Source organism: Fusarium mangiferae, assembly GCF_900044065.1.
Source record: "Fusarium mangiferae strain MRC7560 genome assembly, contig: FMAN_scaffold022, whole genome shotgun sequence".
NCBI lineage: Eukaryota > Fungi > Ascomycota > Sordariomycetes > Hypocreales > Nectriaceae > Fusarium > Fusarium mangiferae.
In genome coordinates, this window is record NW_024573942.1 from 321,096 (window position 1) to 343,044 (window position 21,949).

At 48.9% G+C, this 21,949-nt stretch overlaps 6 protein-coding genes across 6 annotated transcripts; 3 read left to right on the top strand and 3 right to left on the bottom strand.

Moving 5' to 3' along the window:
• Positions 1-1,109: 1,109 nt before the first annotated feature.
• On the bottom strand, positions 1,110-2,926 carry FMAN_14160 (uncharacterized protein; the record flags this gene model as incomplete). Its single annotated transcript, XM_041825604.1, has 3 exons — positions 1,110-1,496; positions 1,643-1,687; positions 1,739-2,926. The coding sequence occupies 3 exons, from the start codon at positions 2,924-2,926 to the stop codon at positions 1,110-1,112; spliced, it is 1,620 nt and encodes a 539-aa protein (XP_041690967.1).
• A 2,456-nt stretch (positions 2,927-5,382) lies between these two features.
• On the top strand, positions 5,383-7,497 carry FMAN_14159 (uncharacterized protein; the record flags this gene model as incomplete). The annotated part of the gene is made up of 2 exons (XM_041825605.1): positions 5,383-6,215; positions 6,261-7,497. 2 exons carry the CDS (start codon positions 5,383-5,385, stop codon positions 7,495-7,497), a joined length of 2,070 nt encoding a protein of 689 aa, XP_041690968.1.
• FMAN_14158 (uncharacterized protein) lies at positions 7,486-9,001 on the bottom strand (the record flags this gene model as incomplete). Its single annotated transcript, XM_041825606.1, has 4 exons — positions 7,486-7,801; positions 7,848-8,710; positions 8,760-8,918; positions 8,978-9,001. The coding sequence occupies 4 exons, from the start codon at positions 8,999-9,001 to the stop codon at positions 7,486-7,488; spliced, it is 1,362 nt and encodes a 453-aa protein (XP_041690969.1).
• Positions 9,002-10,714: 1,713 nt separating this feature from the next.
• On the bottom strand, positions 10,715-12,686 carry FMAN_14157 (uncharacterized protein; the record flags this gene model as incomplete). The annotated part of the gene is made up of 13 exons (XM_041825607.1): positions 10,715-10,839; positions 10,887-10,983; positions 11,032-11,139; positions 11,185-11,229; positions 11,286-11,426; positions 11,473-11,562; positions 11,613-11,678; positions 11,729-11,848; positions 11,902-12,054; positions 12,109-12,188; positions 12,245-12,386; positions 12,443-12,532; positions 12,579-12,686. The coding sequence occupies 13 exons, from the start codon at positions 12,684-12,686 to the stop codon at positions 10,715-10,717; spliced, it is 1,365 nt and encodes a 454-aa protein (XP_041690970.1).
• A 1,864-nt stretch (positions 12,687-14,550) lies between these two features.
• FMAN_14156 (uncharacterized protein) lies at positions 14,551-16,552 on the top strand (the record flags this gene model as incomplete). The annotated part of the gene is made up of 3 exons (XM_041825608.1): positions 14,551-15,885; positions 15,957-16,193; positions 16,331-16,552. The coding sequence occupies 3 exons, from the start codon at positions 14,551-14,553 to the stop codon at positions 16,550-16,552; spliced, it is 1,794 nt and encodes a 597-aa protein (XP_041690971.1).
• Positions 16,553-17,307: 755 nt separating this feature from the next.
• FMAN_14155 (uncharacterized protein) lies at positions 17,308-20,696 on the top strand (the record flags this gene model as incomplete). Its single annotated transcript, XM_041825609.1, has 6 exons — positions 17,308-17,332; positions 17,424-17,830; positions 17,880-17,989; positions 18,047-19,504; positions 19,561-20,292; positions 20,345-20,696. The coding sequence occupies 6 exons, from the start codon at positions 17,308-17,310 to the stop codon at positions 20,694-20,696; spliced, it is 3,084 nt and encodes a 1,027-aa protein (XP_041690972.1).
• Between the last annotated feature and the right edge of the window lie 1,253 nt (positions 20,697-21,949).

Genomic DNA, 21,949 nt, shown 5'->3' on the forward strand with positions numbered 1-21,949 from the left:
GTGACGAAGCTTCCTCTCTACCAAGCGACAGGCAACCCCATCGCCCAAGATGCGGTTCATACGCTAGCATCTCGACACAAACAACGAGCGCTGCCGCATCTCCAGCTCGGACCATGCTGGCCTCAACGCGTTCTGCACGCTGTGAAGACCACTGTTCACCGCTCTGATACATGGCCGATTATAGCTGGAAGGCTAGTCACACCTCAAGACAACGCTTCTTCATCGCATCCACGTATACGGTCGCAGAGCAAGATAACAGTTCCTCAGGAGAGCCTCCTTCGCGACAGCCCACTACACAAGCTTAGCTCGTTCTCGACTTCATCCCTGGCCAGCCCCTCGATCTGCAAGCGTTGACGAACGATATGCTGATGCGACGAAAACACTTCTATACCCAGCTGATTGAGATGATGGCTTAATTACAGAACCTGGAGTTCACGGCGTCGGCCTCGCTGATGCCAGATCACGATGTAACTCGGCAACTAGCTTCATCTCACAGCGAACTTTTGCTACGGGATCACTACTACCTTGATATTGACCAAACGTGGCTCCCATTCCTGCACTAAATGAACCGATTCTCTTGATCTCTTCCAGTTCCTGGTCAACAACTCCCTAAAAATGGGAGTCAGCTTTGTGGGGGATGGTTCCATCACTGTCTCTTAGACGCGTCACCCACCATTCCGCTGCCCGACTCACCTCAGGTCGGTGTTGCAGGTAGATCAGTCCTTCTCAAGACAACGCATCGTCGTCGCATTCACGTATACGGACGGCGTGAAAGTCCAATTCACGCCAGCTCTATGTCGCAGTCTTTCTCGTTCTCGACTTTCCATTGGCGAGCCGCTCGATCAGAACCGCAAACGAACGACACCACTACGGCAAAAACACCTCTATACACAACTGATTGGAGGGCAGTTACAGAATCCAGAGTTAACAAGCCAGCCTCGTCGATGCTAGGTCACGACCGAGTGCTAGCTGCCGACAAAATACTCTCCGGGCCACCAAGCAATTCACCGCGAACTTGAGGCCGTCTAGCAGCGCACGACCTCTACTGGCATGCCCAGTGACACCATGAAGCTGGACATCTTGCACCGAACCATATGTAACGATTCGCCCTAGAGTCCGTGTGGCTCCCTATCAGCCTTTGCCAAAAAGCTCCCAGCTGCTCTGAGCGGCGGTGCGCTCGTCTGGCGCAACTCGTTTTCGACGCATGACATGTCGTAGTGTTGTCGTAGGGCCTTTCCATTGACGGTCATGGGTAATGAAGGTTCATCATTAGCTTGTACGAGGGCAACATGCCGAGCAAAAACACGAAGTAATGAACTGGGATTAATGGAGAACAGCTGCGCCTTCTGAGATAAACTTCCATGACCTCTGGGTGCTGAAACCAGCTGACCAAATTGTGGCAAACCCCATCTTGGTTTTCGTGCAGCCTCAGACTGAATACTACAATCAATAACACAGTCAACATTCCACTCAATAAACATTGCCCTCAAGTAAAGCTATAGCTTTGCAGCATAAAATGCAGATTACAATGAGATCATCCAGCCTGTACACTATCCAAGAAATCGCTGAACCAAGCCTGAAAAGTAGTATCAATCCACTTCCCAATCACCCTCAAAGCAGTTAAAAGCTGATAAATACCCACCAACGTAGCTGTATCCCCGATCCTTATTGACTGATCCAAAAGTGACTACATCACATGTTAGTCAACAAATCATGAACATGGTTCACGCAAACTTACAATCTTGTTCTTATCATCCTTGGCGAACATTACAGTCCAAACATCGCCATGAACTTGGATGACAGGGATAGCGATAGGATCTTTTGTCGATTTCACAGCTCGGAGACGCTGATACCATGCTGCAGTCCATATCCCTAGCTGAACGTGGCTTCTGTTTATCACACCAGCAGATGTCTTTGTCTCGATGAAAACGGGTGCAGGCCGTCGAGATAGAGCATCATATAGAGTCTGATTAACAGTGGGATATTCCTGATTCGCAAAAAACCTGGTGATCTTATCCTCTAACGCATTGTTGGGCATTAGAACGAGAGCAAAGTCGACCAAGTTATGAACCGACGATGACTCAGGTTCCGTATATGTTCCAGTATCATCGCTGAGAATACTTGCGTTGCTCGATGTCGCACTAGATGACGCAGACGACCAGCCTTGTCCTTGAGACTTCGGTCGAAAAGTCTTGATGATCTGCGCATTGGCAATAGTCTCTGCCCTTGTCGAAGGGATGGAAGAGAGAGCTAGCTTGAGGATTGGATAGTGAACTTGTGCATTCCATGCTGACTCTCCCTTCGTCATAGTACTTGCTTCAGCAGCTTCGGCAAGAATTTCTAGGACGTTTCGGTGCTGCTGCCTAAACCATTCATCTTGCTCCTGGTCGCCACTCCCTTGCCACATGAATGATAGGACCTTGGCGCGTCTGCGGTCCTCTGCATCCATAATGCGTTCGAGGTTCCGTGGCAGTATTCCCTGCTGCTTGATAGCCATGTAAAGCTCATTGTACAAAGGCTGGATATCGGCAGGCAATTCGGATTCCAGATCTAGAGGATTAACCACATAAATCGGCGGATCCAACTGCTTTAGACTAGCTGTTGTCATATATCTTTTCGATGTAGATGCACGTTGTCGCTTTGAAGGCGATGGGGAAGATTCGCGACTCGGTGATGGTCGATAAGAAAGTCTTCGGCGCAGGAACTCGTGGTGTTTGACATCGTCGAGTGATTGAGGTGTTGATTCGAGATCCGGAGGTTTGGTAGCGCGGCGCTTGGGGCTCGGGCTCGGCATCGGACTCATGAGAGGGCCTGAAAGGTCGACGCTGTCGTAATTTCGCTTGCTTGATTGTCCTGATTCTTTGCCTTGAAGAGCATAATCGTCCAAAATTTTCTGGGCCCAGATTTCTACCTGATCTGGTTGCATTTCTGTTGCTGGTTACATTGAGAGGATCGCGATTGTGGTGGTGGTAAACCCAAGTGTAAACCTAACTGCAGAGAAATTGGGTTGATGTTGTTGCGGGGCAACCGATCGATCGATGAGCTAATAGCAATCTATTATCGATAGTGTTGATCGTTATTAGCAATCTTGTCGCGATAACACATCAACTGTAGGCCCCACTAAACCTATTTTCTTTGTAACAAGTTAACCCGAAATTCAATCAGAAATTGAACAAACAACAAAGCAGCATCTCATTTCGTCGTCAATACATATTGCCTTTCTTTCCTGCGATGTTGGGTCGGCAGCTTATGAACTCTGGTCATGAGCATGTTGAAGGCAGCTAATCAAGCCTGATGGCCTCGTGATATATAAAGTATGTCTCACGACTGCTTACCCTAGAGCGAAGATGTTATTCCCGAACAGCATACAAAGGTCAACTCTCTCCTGTAAAAAAACTTTTTCTTGGCATCCGCTGTTAGCGTTCCGCTAGGGCAAAGGGCTTTTACAGGCCGAAATGGCAGCAAAGGCGGCTGTGGGGCTAGCGGAGCCTTAACAGCTGCCAGAAGAAAGGGATTTGGAGAGTTGACCTTCCTTCGTGACAAGCGTTCTCAGCGACACTGAGCTTCGCGAGCTCTTAACATCGCCCTCGGGCACTATTTCCTACGTGATACCTACGGCTTCTTCACACCTCGACATTACGGCTTCGCGAGCCTTCGACATTCTGGGCTCTACGCCCTCCTTCCGACTTTCCCGCACGACCGACATCTGCAGCCTCGGCTGCCGAGACAACATTCGCAGCATCCTGCTGCTTGACATTCAGGGTCAACGTACCCTCACTTCATTTTCGCCTGCAGCTTCGCGCTGCCTCCAATCGACCTTKGCAGCTTCGGCTGCCGAACAAGAACAGCAGCCTTCAGCTRCGCGACTTTCTGGGCCCTCAGTTGCCCCCGACCTCGACGCACGGGCCTCCAGTGGCTCGCTGCCCTTTTCCTTTTCGCAGCTCGAACGCTGCATGACCGATCTCTGCAGTCGTGTACTGCCCAGAGACCCTCTTTCTTTCTCTCTTTCTTTCTCTCTTTCGCGGCCTCGGCTGCTGCCCGGAACACGACCGGGCCCCGACAATTCGTCTCAGCGGATGAGACCACCAGACATAAATCGCTGGGTTGAAATGGTGCAGAGCTTCCTGGAGACCGCGGAAGGACGCGGCCGTCTTTTCCCGCAGAGCAGCGTTCTGGCCGCCTTGGGTTTTTTTCTCTTGTGAGGGTTTTCCCCAAGGATGCACGGTTCTGGGGTTGCAGCTACTGGCGATCTTAGAGATTATGAGAACTTTCTGCCTTTGGGTGTGAAAAACTACTTGATCTATCTGTGCAGGAGAATTCTAGGCTGGAGAGAGATGAGTTCCCGCTGACGGGATGCCCTCTTGGAAGAAATGCGCCTTTGTGCCGATGATATGCTGGATGAACTGGATGGAGACGCTGCTGGATGGAAGCTCTGCTCAGATCAGATGTATTGATGTCCACTGGGACGTGCTTCACCGGCAACTACTGTAGGGCTGGCTACGAGTAGAGAGGTGCCTCTTGGGGGGATGAGTACAGAAAACGCTCGAGCATGTATACGGCTCCCACGCAAGAGGCCTTGCAGATGGTCTGAGGGAGGATCAATACAGTAGCGTTTACAGATAGTTTAGCTCAGCACGTCTTGTGCCCCAGTAGGGGACTTTCGGGGCCTATGGCCCCCCGGACGAAAAACATACATAACATATAACATAACATAACCGACTGTGGACAGGTCGATTAAAATTGAGTGGGTTTCATTTATTAAATGTTTCTCCATGTGCCTTTGAGATGTGATGACCTGGAATGTCTATCAGCACGAAGAAAGCTCTTCCTGGCGATTGTTAGAGTCCTGTTAACATCGCCACCATACTTACAGCCATTTTGGCGCCCAAAATCCTTGGCTCTAGTTTGGTTTGGTTTGGTTTGGTTATCCTACTCGGTTCTGGTCACTTACGCGACTATGCCCGGCTAGCGGGGTCCGGCGAACAGCCGAAGCCTCGCGGATCAATACTGATCCGCGCTGCCCCACTTCGCCAGCGTCTAAACAATCCTTGGCTCTAGCGGAGCGCTAATAGTAGGTAGAAAAACTACATACAGGTATGCTGACATTCGTTCACCAATCACGACAACCCTTCCCAACAAGGTTTAGCTGGAGAACGCGTCACAGCAAACGAGCGCTTGCTTCTCTCACCTCTCTTCACTCCACGCGCGTGTGCTCCTCGATTAATGTTATTCTCTAGATGGCTTTCCTGTCCTTGGCGCTCGGTCTCCGAAATTATACTCGAACAGCATTAAGAGCAACCCGGCCAGGGTAACCACGACCGGATTGGAAGCTTTTCATATTCTACGCTACTCACAAGTTATACAGGGCCATTTCGCGACACGATGGCTGCCGCTGTACATCAACTTCCGCCAAGCACTCGCGTGCAATTTTCGATGCCCAACAGAACAATTTTCAGTTGGACAGACTGCGTGCAGGTCATGGCCCTGAGCGACATGGATTTACTTCCCCTAATAAAAGAATGTGACTGCGCCATTGCTGTTCTAAGAGAGGAGATTGAACGACGACAGAAGCAAGGCAACTTACAGCGAGGACTGCCTATTACATCGGAATGCTTAAGAGTTTTCAAACAATGTGCAGGACGCCCTCTTGAACCTGTGGAAATTGAAGCTCAAGCCTCCTTGGATTCAACGAAGTTGATCCTTGGACGATTGACTGGGAGGTGTCTCCCATGGATATCTTCGGGCAGGCTATCCCTTGGTGAACAAGCGAGCATCGTTCGCCTTGTTCTCAATCTAGCCACGTATTATCACACAAGCAATCTGACTCCAGAATGCCAACCGAATGATCGGGAAGGTTTTAGCGTTCCACATGCGCTTCCTGATACAGCCACACGGACAGCAGCGCTTATATTCTTCGCCGGGAATGACGTTCCCGAATGTTTCCTCGACACCCGATGTGTTTTGTGGTCTGAGGACGGCGAGATCTCCGCCTGCACTGTGAACTCCAATTTCATTGATGATGGGTTAAAGTGTCTCCAGCAATTTGGTTTACTTATCAAGCGAGAGGGCGAAGGCGGAGCCATGTATTCATACGACTCAACGAAGAAAAAGCCTGCGAAGCACTTACCAAAAAAAGACCTCGCCAGCTTGCGGTTGGAAGCATTGAAGCACGTATGCTACATCTTCCCAAAGGATGGTCAAACAGAACCTCATAAGTAGGCTCAGCTGCTCACCAACACGGACCTCCACTGACCATTTAGGTATACACAAAAAGGATATGCATTGTTGCCAGTTCTCCGCCGATGCGTGCCCTATATGTGGTGTGATTACGAATTATGGAGAGATTATGCTTTGCTTTCTTCGGCCTTCGAGACGTTCCTGTCTGCCACACAATTTGGTGACTTGACTTGGAAGATTCAAGCTATACGGGTGGCCGAGGAACTGGCAATCCTCATGAAGGACAGCGTCAACCTCGCAAGAGTATCGTTTCGGCATTTTGCCCTGAGAAGACTCCATTTTGCTGGGAAACTGACAACAGATTCATCACTATTGCACCAATTTCCCTCACCAGATTACATCAAAACATATGATAGGCGCTCGAACGCCTTCATGGGCCAACTCGTTCTGATTGTAACTCAAACGTTGATCGATAGATCAGCAACTTCCCAAGACGTGTACACTTCGACACAGAAATTCCAAGCGCTTCCGGGGACAATTTCTCTCCAAGAGAGTCTGGTTAAACTGGAGGCGGAGTTTCTCTACGCAAAAAGTCTTCGATATGAAGGGAATTTCACTGCTGCCGTTGAGGCGTTTCGGGGACTCCTCAGGCATGCCGTGGACCTCAAGTCAAGGCTCACTTTAAAAATCATTGTCCAGTATGGTGAGCTGGAGAGTGAACGGGGTCACCACTCTTTCGCGCTCCAGCTTCTGAAGCAGGATGAGGAGTTTGTTAAAGGCATACACTCTCTTAAGCTTGGATCCGGTAGACGGCTCAGTTTATCCCTCGCTTATGCACATCTCATGGAAGTTCTTCACAGCATCGCGCAGAACGATTATAGATATGAGGTCATCTTAGATCGGGCGGAGTATATGTTTCAATGGCTAGGAAGTACATATGAGAAAATGGGCCAAGTTGGTCGCACTGTCCAGCAGAGCATCTTTCAAACACGGTGTGGTTTGGCAATCATTCACCACATTCGCCAGAAACTGTCGCTTGCATTTGATGTCTGGGAGCAAGCGAAGTCCGCTGCTGGCCTTTGTTGGCCGGACCAAGGATATGCTTTCATGATCACAACATATTCTCAGAGCCAATTGGCCTTTGTACTTCATCGCTCGGATGCAACGCAACTTCGCGAACAAGCTGAGCAGACTTGGAACGAGATAAAGCACTGTCGATACTATAACTTCATCGGATTGGGAACAATATGGCCTGACCTAGTGGGTGATTGGGAAGAGAAACAATCACGCTCTCGCATCATCCCTCGATTACGTACATGACTGGTTCAGCTTCTGCAACACAAACGCCACAAGAAAAAGACTCCCGGTCACGAAAACCTGGGTTCCCATTTCGCGCGCACAACCCATGGCTTGCTCCCGATCAGCAATCTTGATCTTCACATCCCGTGAATGGGACTTCCATATTTCGGAGTAGGTCGCCAACCGCTTGTTGTCTGAATGGCCCGTGTCGGAGGTTAATACGATGCCTTCAACATGCTCCCTTAGTAGGGTGGCGAGGGTCTCTAGGGTGTTATACGGATCGTGCCGGTCGGAATCTAGGCCAAAGACAAGTACGTTTTTTGCACTAAGATACGTTAGCGATCGATTATGAAGACTCTTAAGGGATAGACCTTTGGGGTTTATTTAAACGGAGAAACCACTTCGCGGCAATTTCAACGCTCATTGGATTGTGAGCGCCATCCATATACCACGTCGTAGAATCTTCTTCAACGATGTGGAAGCGACCGGGCCATCGAAAGTTTCGAAGACCATCCTCAACGTCTTCAGGACTTAAATGGCTTCCCGGAGTGTGATGATTGAGGAATACGTCGCTGGCGCGGAGCGCTAGAGAGGCATTGATGCGTTGAGCATCATCCTGGAATTTGCCCGGAAGCTCCTGCAAAGCTTCAACGTAGCCCAGAGTAACCCCCAACTCCCTAGCCCGAGCATCTAAGATTCCCGCCGCACGTGGATGCTGGTCTACAGACAATGCGCAAGCACCTTTTTTGAAGATGCCACCTTTATGCCATGCGATGCTTTCGTACGTTCCACCCAGCTCTTCCTTGTGATCGAGACCAATTGTCGTGATGGCAGTGACAACAGGGTCGTCAATAATGTTCGTAACGTCGAACTCGCCCCCATGATGGGTCTCGTATATCGCTACGTCCACACCTTCCTGAAGAAACACGTGAAATGACATGATAGCGAGTAACTGGAGCTTTCGGGGAGGTTCCTTATCTTCCTCATCAAGCCGAAGACCGTCCCACACTTCGAAGAAGGCTTTCGTGAAATAGGCCTCTGATAAAGGCTGGAAATTGATACGAATCATATCGTTGTAGTTCATCAAGGAGGGCGACGTGTAAAGCCCACGCTTTAGCGGGAAACCGGTTCTTCGCCCGTAACTTCCTAGTAAGCTGTCGATGTATGCGCAAGTGCTTCCCTTGCCCTTAGTTCCCGCCACGTGGATAACCTTGAGGCGCCTAAGTCTCTCGTCCTGGCAGGTTAATGACAATGAAGCGGAAGGTAAAGGCACCGCGACGTACTGTGTGACCTAGCGATCCCAGCCATTTTTTCATACCCTGTATGTGGGGAGTGCCTTGGAAAATAGGGGAGCCACTGGGAAATCGTTTGACGGGGAGCGTTGAGGAAGGAGGTTTCGAAGATCGGAGTGATTGCCTAGATTTCAGGAGCTGCATCGCTCGCTGAGGTTGTAAGTATATACCAACGATTAAGAAGAAGAGACGGAAGTGATTGGCCATACTGAAAAGGTTCGCTCTTCCATCATAGCTACTCGAACACGAAGGGCCAAGTCCTTAAAACTCGAGTTGCATGGTGATAATACTCCTCTTGGAAAATAACGCAATCGGTATGCTATGCTATCCACTTGCTGAGTCATTGTCACGTGATCCGTTTTTGCACTATGGAACATCGAGTAACTTACCTCCAATTATTGAAACCTCTGAGGCAGCCCCATTAGGATGGGACTTAATCGATATTATTGACAATAACGGAAATGGGCATCCTGAGATGCCGGCCTTATGGCAGCGACTCCAGGATGAAGCTGAAGAGCAGAATGCAGAAGTCTCATATATTTCTTTGGTTAGTTCATAGCCAATGCACTAGTAATGTATACAAAATGCGCTCTCTGGGTTCTGGTACATACCTTCAGAGTATTGATCCTGATCGACACGATTGGCAATTCCATGCTAGGCGCTGTATACGTCTTTGTACTGTCCATTGTGGGAGGGGTGTCAGTAAGTATTACATCTCATTCATTAATGCACTGTTATTTCATAGCTAAGCAGATCTTCTTTCGAAACGACAGAGCTAGCAAAATAATACCGATTTACGCCATCTTATCTTCTCTCTTCAACAGTTGAAAATGACGGGACGTATCAAGAGATATGTTTGAAACTTATTAACAGTGTGCAGCGATACATTAATAACGCATAGCTTATGGTCTATTTATGCATCAGAATATTCCTACACTAAACATTGCGTTAACCATAAGAGAAATACTATTATAGCATCAGGGTTAAATTTCTCATACTCATCAATGACTTGTGCACAGTGGCAAATACTCGAGAGAAATAGCAATATTGCTGAGAGCTTCACGAGCTAGCATATAACGAAAGTGGGAGATATTCATCGCTTGTTAAAGTGGTACGAAGGTAATGAATCTTAAATGCTCCTTTGATGCATCATTAAACTAATATGCATTATAGGAACGCCGACCAAGATTTAAATTTGATTAACCACTATCATGCTACTGCCAATTACGGGACTCAGATCAGCCATCTTGATAATGCTGTTACTGGTAGAGAACAGCGAAACAACTAAATGAATCGTGAGTAACTCTAGATGTCTTAGTGATGCACTACTGATTGATATATAATGAAGGCAATAGGTCAGCCCAGACCTCCTCCAGCTCAAGAAGCCGCTTGGTATGGGATATTAGGCAAAGATCGCCTTTACAATCCTCTCCACTCGGCCTAATGCGGGGCAATTCCGTTGCATCGGCTAGAATGACATATCTATGAGGCATAGATAATGCATTGCTGATCCTTTTTAGTCGCTCTCAAACCCATGGTCGAGTCCTGCGAGGCCAGCAAACCCTCCTCAGTACACTATGGGATATTGGGCGCAAATGGAAAGAGCATAGTTATGCAGCACAAGCGCAAAGGGAGGAAAGAGAAGAAAATCTGCAATGCATCATTTATGTATAGCTTATCACTTGACATTACAAACAGTATCAACGTTCATTGAAGTCATCAACAATCGTAAGACCCAAAAGGAAGTTCATTAATCGTATCATAAACTATAGATACATCCAAAAGTTCTCCTACAGATATAACAATGCATTACCAATGCATCATCATAAGATCATCCAAGCATGGTCTGCACTATTCCACAATATCATTCCTCCCAAAACAAATTCCGATGCGTCATCTCATTGCCGAATCGATGCATTTGTAATGCACTACCCATAGATTATGCATTACTGAGCAGCCTTCTTCTCCCAAGCCTTCTTGATCATCTCCTTCTTGAGGCGCATCAAGGCAGATGCAATGTACCATTTCCAGACTTCACAGTTTCGATCAGGAATGCGAGGTACACATTGATCTGAGATGCATTAGTAAGGCATCATATATGCGATGCTAAGTACTTACCAGCGCGACCTCGTTCGTTACAGCTGTAGCAGCCCTCCTTGTTGGCCTTGGCGCCCTTCGACTTCTTGAAGTCCATCTTCATGGCATGATAGTTGACCTGTCATACATCAGCAATTGATTGAGTATCAATTAGTAAGTAACCTACATCGCCCTTCTCATGGGAACCCCTCTTGCTTGACTTGTACTTGGGGAGATCAAAATCCACGTTGAGGTCGTCCATGTCCAAGTCCCCTTCATCGGCTTGGAGCGAAACCTACATGCATTAGCAATGCATTCGTTATGAATTCATGATACATACATCAGCCATCTGCTTGTCGACTTCTTCGTCAGGAATGTCATCAATCTGGGTGACTATGTAAGTAATTCAGAGGTATTTCAAATGCATGATGAATGACTTACTTTTTCGATAGGGAAGTTTTTGAAACCAGCCTTCTCACCAACCTCAACCACGGCAAGAGCTGCCTTTGCCAATTGAGCTTCCGCTGGTGAGTTCTGGCTCCAGTTGTCCATTACTCGCGTGCGCTGCTCAGGACCAAGGGACTATATGCATTAGCTATAAATAGCTGATGCATAAGTGATGACTTACCGCAAGGGTTTTAACAATAGCCTGCTTTGACACTGGGCCGTTCGGGTTGGGAGCAGGAGGCTGAGGTGGGTTGGCAGTTTTGGGATCAGGCTGTATGGATGCATTAGCTATACTTTAGTGATGCATCAATTATGACTTACGCCAATTGGACCCGACGGCTTTGCCTTGTCCTCCTCCTTGTCCTTGTCATTCTGCTTGCCTCTATCCTATTGCAATACATTAGTAAATTATTATCAACGCAATGAAAGTGACTTACGGTCGTGCCTGTGATCTTGCGCTTCTTCACTTCAATATACTCAATCTCCTCGTCGTCATCGTCCACAAGCTCAGGAGCCTGACGACAATCTTTGGCGTCAAACCTGATGAACTTGTTGCCCTGAGTGAAGGATCAGTAATGCATAGCTAATGCATCTGCTATGCATAATGTACCTCTTCGTCGATGATTCTGCTTATTTTTCCAGCAGGGACCACCACCATGCCAAAGGGAATGATGACCTGAAGCCTGCTGCTTGGAGACGGAGCCGGAGCGGCCTTGCGTTTGCTGGGCGTGAAGGGGGGTTTCTCAGACTCAAGCTGCTTTTCCTTAACTATGCATTAGCAAAGTCTCTATGATGCAGCGAATATGGTTCATCATACCATTTTGTAAGGGACTGGTGGTGGGGGCGAATTGTCACCATCCGGAAGTTTCACCCACCCGAGAAGCGCGACGTAATACTCTAGCGGAGAGAATCAGAATCCGTAATGCATAGCTAGTGCATCCAGTATAACTTACCAGTGAGACGCTCGCGCTCGAGATCAGTCGATGCGCCGCCGTGGGCGCCACTGACCTGAAGGTACAGTCTGCCATGCGAACCATTTCTCGCCACATGGCTCTTGACATGAGCGACCAGGTTCTGTGGCAAACGTTTTCGAGCCTATGTATTGCTAGTAAATACTCAGTACATCATCGATGCATCTGAGGGAAACTTACGTTGGCGCAGAGAGTACCTGGCTTGTAGACGGGATCATGTTCCATGCGGCAGAATACCTCACCAGGAGGGATGAGGACAGTGTCAGCTTCCTGTAACGCATTAGTGGTGCATTGATATTCAATTCGCAGAACATACAATTTCAAACTTCTTGAGGCGAGGCCAGCGTTTGCCTTCGCCGTCGACGCCTTCGGCATACTCTATGTATGCAGGCGATTGAGTGTAGGGAGGCGTACGGGTAGCCATGATTGAAGTTGAGGAAATGAAAAATGTAAGTACAATGCGTTACTAATGAATTACTAATGTACCGCGCGCCCGACGAGTTGTGTGGGAGCTCTGCGTTGTGAAGGAGGAAGCATGAAGAAAAGGAGGGAATGACCAATGAATTTAGGATGAAAACCCGTACCGTGCTCCACGATTTCTAGCCAATGAGCGTGAGTAATACAAGGTTTGGATTTTAATCCTCCTTTCTTGTACTAGCACGGGGTGGGTCCAGATCATGTCAGGGGGGTCAGTCCGACTTTACACATCCACCTTTCGGCGGCTCGCTTGGAGATTGTATTCGAACTCCCCCACAACCTTTTTGCGCTAGAACTGTATGGGAGCTCCACCCACGACTTTCTAACAGGCACCATGCGTGGGAGCTCCACCCACGGCTTTTTGCAGCAGGCAATATGCGTGGGAACTCCACCCACAACGTTTTTGCGCTAGAACTGTATGGGAGCTCCACCCACGACTTTCTAACAGGCACCATGCGTGGGAGCTCCACCCACGGCTTTTTGCAGCAGGCAATATGCGTGGGAACTCCACCCACAACGTTTTTGCGCTAGAACTGTATGGGAGCTCCACCCACGACTTTCTAACAGGCACCATGCGTGGGAGCTCCACCCACGGCTTTTTGCAGCAGGCAATATGCGTGGGAACTCCACCCACAACGTTTTTGCGCTAGAACTGTATGGGAGCTCCACCCACGACTTTCTAACAGGCACCATGCGTGGGAGCTCCACCCACGGCTTTTTGCAGCAGGCAATATGCGTGGGAACTCCACCCACAACGTTTTTGCGCTAGAACTGTATGGGAGCTCCACCCACGACTTTCTAACAGGCACCATGCGTGGGAGCTCCACCCACGGCTTTTTGCAGCAGGCAATATGCGTGGGAACTCCACCCACAGCGTTTCTGCGCTAAAGGAGTATCAGCTTGAGGAATAAGCGACACATCCTTGTTGCTGGCTGCAGGATCAGGGTACTTCTGCCTAATGCGAACCCGGTACTAGCGGCCCACCACCACGAACTTCAACAACTCGAAGTCGATGAAGTCGTTGTCCTGGAACTTCAAATGTTTTCTATGTGGGTTAGACTCGTAGTGGCAACAAGAAGGAATAGACCGTGAAACGACGAGACTGTATTGTAAAAAATCACCATTCTCTTTTGAGGCAAAGTACAAATGCAGTAGGACGCACAACCTGTTGGATGCTCTTTCTAGACCCCTGCGAACACAATGCAGGTTTGAGAATGGGAAGTAGTTGCAGGGTACGAGGGAACGGAATGCAGCCATGGTTCGTTGGGATGGGAACATGTTGGTGATCCTGCAGCCTCATGTAGGGAAATAGTCAGGGGCTGCGTAATGGGTGTGAGCATAGCATCTCCATGTCTAGGATGTTGAAGCCTCGTCGTTCTGCAGGTGGTGCGGTCAGGTCATCGAACTTGGCTATGAAGAAGCAATGTAGGAAGGGGACACGGTCTAATAAGGAACCCGTCAACTGGACACTACCTCACCCGTCATTTGGACATTTCACCCGTCAACTGGACACTACCTTACCCGTCAATTAGACATTTCACCCGTCAGTTGGACATTGCACCCGTCAATTGGACATTGCACCCGTCAATTAGACATTTCACCCGTCAATTGGACATTGCACCCGTCAATTAGACATTTCACCCGTCAGTTGGACATTGCACACGTCAATTGGACATTGCACCCGTCAGTTGGACATTGCACCCGTCAATTGGACATTGCACCCGTCAGTTGGACATTCCTTTTACCCATTGGGTGGCTTATCTTAACTACGAGTCTTGATTGCCGTTACGCACCCGCTTCTTATCTATATTATGGAGGAGAAGCATATTACAGATGAGGAATGGGCGGAGTATTTCTGTCCACCTCACCTGGTTCCCTGCCCTCAATGTGGCTCAACAGCCGGATCCTCAAACCCGGAACTTCGCTCAAAGCATGCGAAGCGAAGGCATGATGTCTCGAAAAAAAGTTTTATGGAAAGGAAGAACAACCATAAAGACCCTCTCGTCACATGCTTTTATCATCCGGATCACCAGTGCCGAATGAGTAACTTGTCGAGATGCCGGAAGAAGGCTTTTGAGAAGTACATAATCAGTGGCAACGGGCACCTTGACAAGGCCCGAGAACGTCTCAAGGAAAACATCAAAGGGTCCAAGAAACATACTAGGATACATGAGAACTCGAAATGTATGTCAGAATGCATGAGTACTCTGGAGCTTGGTGAGCCTATCACTAAGCATGATTACATGAAGGGAAAGTGGGAGAAAGGCAGCAACAAGTTTGTCATTTGCTCTCGTGAAGAAGCTCGGGAGATTCTCCAAAAAACTGGTCCACCTCGATTACCTATTCTAATCCTTCCAATACCTAACGATAAGGTTGGCAGTCGCGAGCGTAGAGAGCACTGCCGCGAGTTAATACGCCGAATCAAAGCCGGGCCACCACTGCATGTTTTCGACTACAGCAAGGATGCCAACAATCACGACCCTGAGTTAATGCCTGCTGCAAGAACTATGCAGCAATACGAGAGCGGCAAGGGCCCAGTGCTGAATATACTGAATATCCCAATGGACCCAGAGGAAGAAGACTGGATGGGCAAGATTGAAGGCTTCAGTTTGGTTTCAGAACTTTGCGAGGCGGCAAAGGAACGAGGGCTTGACTTGGGTTGTCTTCTGAAGGCGATCAGAGTGAAGTTAGTTGGAACCCCTGACGCAATGAGCCTTGATCATCTTGATAAACATGGATTTATCACGAGGCTCAAGCTCTGGTCTGGATACAAGTTCTGGAACATAGCACGCGAGCAGGACAGAAATATGTTAGAAGAAGTCGTGAAGTTCGGAGAGTACTCTGGAAAAAGATTCACTATATTCTTGGAAGGAGGCTATGAGCTTATTCAGCCTGCAGGGACGCTTCATAGCGTACTAACCCATGAGGAAAATGCTATAACGAGCTGCATCATGTACTGGCACCCATCGATGATTCAGGATATACTGGATCAAACACTCTTCGAGATTCGCTTCCCCGATATTACAAATGACACGCATGTCAGTTGCTTTGTCCAGGCCATGGAGATACTTTTTGACTTCTGGGAGGATGGTAAGCCTGGATTCCCTGATATAAATGAGAAGCGCAAAGCCGAAGAAACCTTGGAGGTGAGTTACCGTGCTAGATTAGTTTTCAAAGCTTATATTCAACCAGATGATTGTGGATAAATTGAGCACAGGGAAAACTTGCCCCAAACCTGACTCGGGAGTGCAAACAAGTAAGCGAAAGAAGGCAGAGAAAAAACAGCCTGGAAGAGAACCCAAGAAAGGCAGGACAGGGCCTAGGACGCTCGGAGCACAGGAAAATAAACAAAGGAGAACGGAGACAAAGGAGGCTACAAGAAAAGCCAAAGGCAGGACAAGGTCTGGGAAGTCGTAGGTTCAGCGTACAAGGAGGGAATGCTGGTTGCACTCTTGTATCAATACCACCCCGATGAATTACGCCTAAATATGACAGATTGCGCATGAATATTTTAAATTAAAAGTGATATTGTGAGAAGCAGAGAGAATGTTGTCAATTTTCAGAAAGGTGAATATTATAATTGATAGACAGGATGTTGGAAGCTGCGATGAGGCCATGGGATATCATTCGCATCCCCACGAGCAGCCCCTGCCATCTGATCAGGCGAGGCTGTTGGATCATATCGAGTTGTTTCCATTCCAGACAGCCATGGACTTTGATGATGGTGCTGCCGGTAGCACAGACTCCACCAATAGACATTCTTGGGCCCGTGAATTCATACAGGGCATATTACTTATGACCCCCAAGATCTAGCGTCTCGATACTATCTACTAGGAAATATACCATTTGCTACAGTATATATCAAAGGGAAAACATCGCTGAAGATGTCACGAATGATATAACTCGTGCTGGCTAAATTCATGTCTCGATCTGGCCATGATAACGCCTTCACAAATGTCTGCGACGATGCTCAATCGTACTCGGCTAGTACGTTTTGTAGTTTATTATCGTGATGGACACATGCTAATCACAGTTGCCCACTAGCGAGAGATGTCAGGGACGAGTGGGGATGATCGGCCGTTACTCTTGAGATGACACTGTATACATGACTTCTCAAAGCCAACACCATGGCGCTAACAGCCCCGTGCGCCAACCTTGTTCAGCATCCTGGTTCCGTATTTTAGAAGATCGTCCGCGCAAACAGGGTGTGGCGAGATACTATCAAAGACCCCTGTCGCATGCGTCCGAGCTTGGAGCTGAAATAGCATCCCACGTTTTGTGGGTTCCGAGACGTCACCTTGCCTCATGAGGCAGAAGTGCGCGAGGGCAAGCTACCAACTACACGCCGTCGTGCTACCCTTGATCGGTGCAGGAAGCAAGTCAACAGCATCCCCTTGATAGCAGAATGTACGTAATTTCTGCAATCGAGGGGTCAATCCCGTCCCTCCGGTGTCCGGGTTGGATGTAGAGGAAGGACATTGACTTAAAATGCTGTGCAACCCGACAAGGCAACGGGTGGTTCGCATGACGCAGCGCCTCTCCAAATTCCTTCTCAGCCTGATTTCGAAATGAGTCCTCCTTCACTTTCAGCCGGTACTGTCCATCATAATTCTTCCCTTCCTCTTCTAAGCTCTTCTTGGTATTGCTCTCCTTGACTTGTCTAACGCTTGCTATCACGAACTAGGCTATCGCCAACAGCAACAACAGCCTCAACACCCACCACAGCAGCAGTACGCGCAGCATCCACCTCCGTACGGCCCAAAAGATCCTCCCCCAAAACGGTGCCGTACTGAGGATGGACGCCAACCTTATTCGACGGGCCATGCGTCCGAAGGGATGTTGTCAACACCACCACCTCCTCCTGGCGCATATCCGGATAATCCACCGCGACAAGTGAATCATGAAGACGCGCCTTCTACGGCCCCAATACCGAGTAACTATCATCCGCACGGCTTCCCACAGGGCACTCCCGTGCCCCATCAGGCGCCCTATGGGCAACAACCAGGCTACTCTTCAACTCCCCGCGAACCCCCCTATAATGTCTATTCATCTTCCCCCACTTCCAGGAAAAAGAAACACCGAGCTTCTCAGGTATAAGCCTCCTGAGAATTGGAAGACCGCAAGTTCTAATTGGATATAGGCGTGCGATAGCTGTCGGCAACTGAAGGCCAAGTGCGATGAGACGATGCCATGTACAACTTGCAAGGAAAGAGGCGTGACATGCATATACCGTGGCCCGGTACCCAAGGCGTAGGTTTTGAAAGGTCCACATCAGCTTGATAACAAAAAACTAACAATTATTAACAGGACGGATAAAGCGCAAGCCGACATTCTAGATGGTCTCGGTTCTATTAAGACGTCGCTTAGCTCGATCATGACACACCTGGGACGATTCGATCAGAGATTGACCAGGATGGAATCCCTCTTGCCCAAGCATCTTGCGACATCAGCTCTCAAGACAGAGTCCTCCGTGGAGGACGAGTACAAACGTGCGCCAGCATCACCTTACGTTGCCAATGGCGCTTCTGTGGATCCGTACTATAATGACGCCCATCGCGATCACCCATCTTCAGAGCCTATGCCATTGCGTATGATGGCTGAGGATGAGATGGAGGTAGAGCCAGGCCCGCCCGTCCCCCCTGGTGAGCCCGCGATTCCCATCAATCATACGACTCTGGCAGGCCTGCTCTTGGAATGGCCTTCCATCCGGGAGCTTACAAAACATCACGTCGAGCGCGAAGGTGTGCGGTACATTAGCGAATATCCCATCAGCCAAGAACAGAACCGAGGTGTTCTGATAGTGTATGGTCGAGGTGAAGACTCCCATCCTTCGCGACATGTTAGAGAACCAACCGATCATGGCAACTTGGATATGGCCGACGATTCATCCGATATGGCATCTCCTTCGCGCGCAGCTCATTGGGACCAGCACGGTGGACTTAATCCTCCAGACCAAGTGGAATACAAGGGAGGTGTTTTGGTTGATGGCAACCCTGATTTCTCTGAGCCGAAGGTGTGGGCGTATGTCGAAAGTTTCAAGGAAAACATTCTCAACATGCACCCTATCATTCAACCAAAGCTGTTGGACTACTGGGTTAGACACTTTCTGGATACCCTTCCTGCATCGCAGCCGCGTTCAGCAAAGTCACAAACATCAAAGCCTACCTTCACGGTTGGAGGAGGCTCTTCGACACCAGAAGCTGCAGGCTCAAAGAGGAAGCGACCACCAGGACCAGATGGCTCCGAGCCATCCGCATCGGTGCCACAACGTATCGGCCGACCAGATCGGTCCATCCATACCGCTCTAGTTCTCACGGTTCTGGCTTTGGGTAAAGTTTGCCTTCACCGCGATAACGTGCCGGATGTCGTCCATCCTACAGAGTCTCTGCCTCACAGAAGCCCTGCCCTCGGCAATGGAGCTATTCCGCCATCGCCCAATTTGGGCTTCCCGCCGGGGTACTCATCTCATTCTCACTCATCAGGCTTGCCATCACCCAAAGAGGAAGACCGTAATATTCGTAGTCATGGCACAGGTGCCTTCCGCTCTGGCTACAGTTTGAAGAAGAACTACGAGGTCATCCCTGGCCTGGAGTATTTTGCATACGCCACGGATATCCTTGGCAATCACACCGGCGCGTACAACAATATGAAAAATGTGTACGCCAACATCTTTGCCGGGCTGTATCATGGCCAGTTGGGCAGACCGATGGAGAGTTTTGCTTTCATCCAAAGGGCCAGCCACAAGCTCCAAGTCATCATGAGACCGTAAGTGCCATGAGTTCTAATAGAACACAGATCAGGAGTGGCTGACAGTATTGCAGGAGCTTGGACAAAATGCGACGAATCAAGCGCAACAGCGAGTTTATCCAGGAAACCAAGTATAACCAGCTTGCTCTCACGTTCTGGACTTGTCTGCAGCTCGAGAGTGATCTCATTGCAGAGATGCAACTTCCCCCATCAGGACTGCTCTCGTATGAAGATGACATGCCGCACCCTAACATGAGTCTCTTGGAGGGTTTCAACCAGCGCATCTTGGATAGTTACCCAGGTCAGCTATACTTGCGTACCCACCTCAACAGCATCCACAGAATGTTTTACGCCCCTGAAGATCCGGCCAAACCTGGCAAAGACAAGTTCCGGAATGTCGGCGCCGTGTCCGATGGTGTCTCGGGCATGCATTGGGTTGCCCCTAGCTTTGCATTCAGCGAAGATGATCCCCCTGCAGATGATATTCTGGCAGCAAGACTGCGGGCAAAGTACTGGGGAGCTCAGGTGATCACTTATCGCCCCTTCATCCGACAGATTCTACAGTTCTCGCACTCCATCAAGAACCATGCATCGAGCCCCAACTTTCCCAGCGTCAGCTCCGAATTCCGACAGGACATCACAGCGCCTGTTATTCATCCCAAGGCTAGAACGCATGGCGATATCGATCCTCAAGTAGTTGAGTTAGCTAAGAAGGGTATCAAAGCGCTCATTGAAAGCACCCGTGCTTTCCACGGTCTGGGAGATAAGAGGCCAATCATCACCAATATCTTCGGCACAGCTCACGCGTAGGTCTTTCGTCTTGAACTGATGCGCCTCAAACTAACCACCACGCTCTAGCCAATGGGGTAACCTGTTGATTCTATCAGCTGCATTCCGTGACCCAATCCTTCACACCTACGTAGATGAGGTTCTACTTCGAACACTGTTCCACAAGACGATCCATTTTTTGCGACAGTCGGCAACGGCAACGAGCGCACTTCGAACTGACATGCACATCCTTGAAGGCCTACAGAGAGATCTTTTCAGCTACGATCCGAGGACCAACTCGAGCTTCTCGAGCGGTACAAGCGAGCCTGGCTACTGCACCTCAAGCCCTGTTCCCATGGCCGCGCCGCCTCAGATACCTCATCCAATAGGCAATCAACGATATCCACGGTCTTCACATATGAACCCATTGCTCTGGCAATGATAGGGCCAAAGATATTCCCCACAGAGACTTGAAGATCCGTCCTGATGACTCTCATTATCATCTATCATAATCATCATCATGACATGGCGTTTTGGGAATGATTCATTAGTCTACGAAGCAGTGCCATTGCTCAGAATGAAGGGTGTTTTCTATTCCCATCGAAGTTGAAGCGGATCAAGGGGCAATCACATGGCACTTACTATTTTTCTTGCTCTTCTAGTCAAGGTGATTTCGCGCTACTGTACTTAGAATGAATGCTGAATCTTTACGCCGTATGCATACGAAGACCACCAAGACGTCCATGTGATTGTGTGGGCACTCATATCATGTCCGTCATGTCAGCCCCTACCCCCCCGGCCATGACCAAATAGCACAGCAAAACACACTGAAGGCACACCGAGTCCCTGCGTGAAAGCTATAGTTAGCCGAGGAGCTTTTTACAGTCTCAAGAAGACTACGTGCAAGGTCGACATAGATGCAGCTTACAGCATGTGCATTCCCAAATCATCCAATGAGGGCCAGAGCGGCAGTGTTGGCAAATTAACTGGACCAGAGTGTTATCTGATTTGATCACCTAAAATTGATGGGCACAACCGTTGGCCATGTTGTGGACAGAGCCAACGGCTTGTGTGTCTTGTAAGGGGGTTTTAAATGCTAATAAGATGCTATTTGGCAATGTAGAAACAGCCTCAAGGTCAAATGCGACAGAATATCTTCGTGTTGCTACACGATTCGTTGTGCATGCAGTTTTGCGTTGAAGAGAACATTTTGACTCACTATCAATATTACAGCTCGAATTATGTAACCACTTGGATCCATCGAAACCGCCTGCCCTACAGTCACCAGCATTTCCCAACCACTGTCGACTGAGATCCAGCAGCATCTTGTGGCATTGGACGTCTTCGGGCATGGACGACTCGAGCCGTATGAGAAGTCAGATTGGAACGCCGGTCCATTCGAGCCCCAATCAGAGATATTCATTTCACCGATCCGTCACAACACTGCCCTAGACTCGCTAGAATCTTCAACGACAGATATAGCTCTGCATCTGTTGCTGTTCCTTCATTGCTAGGGCGAGGTATGGGAGCTGTAAGTAACTACAATGGCTATTATTTGGAGTTGCCTCGATGTTTAGAAGTCTATGTGATTCGACGCCTCTCGCGTGAGCTTATCTAGACAAGCTCTTCGTTTGTGCCCGGCCAATTCAGTCGGATAATTCGCGAGGCTTGAGTACAGAGCAACTTGGCTTACTC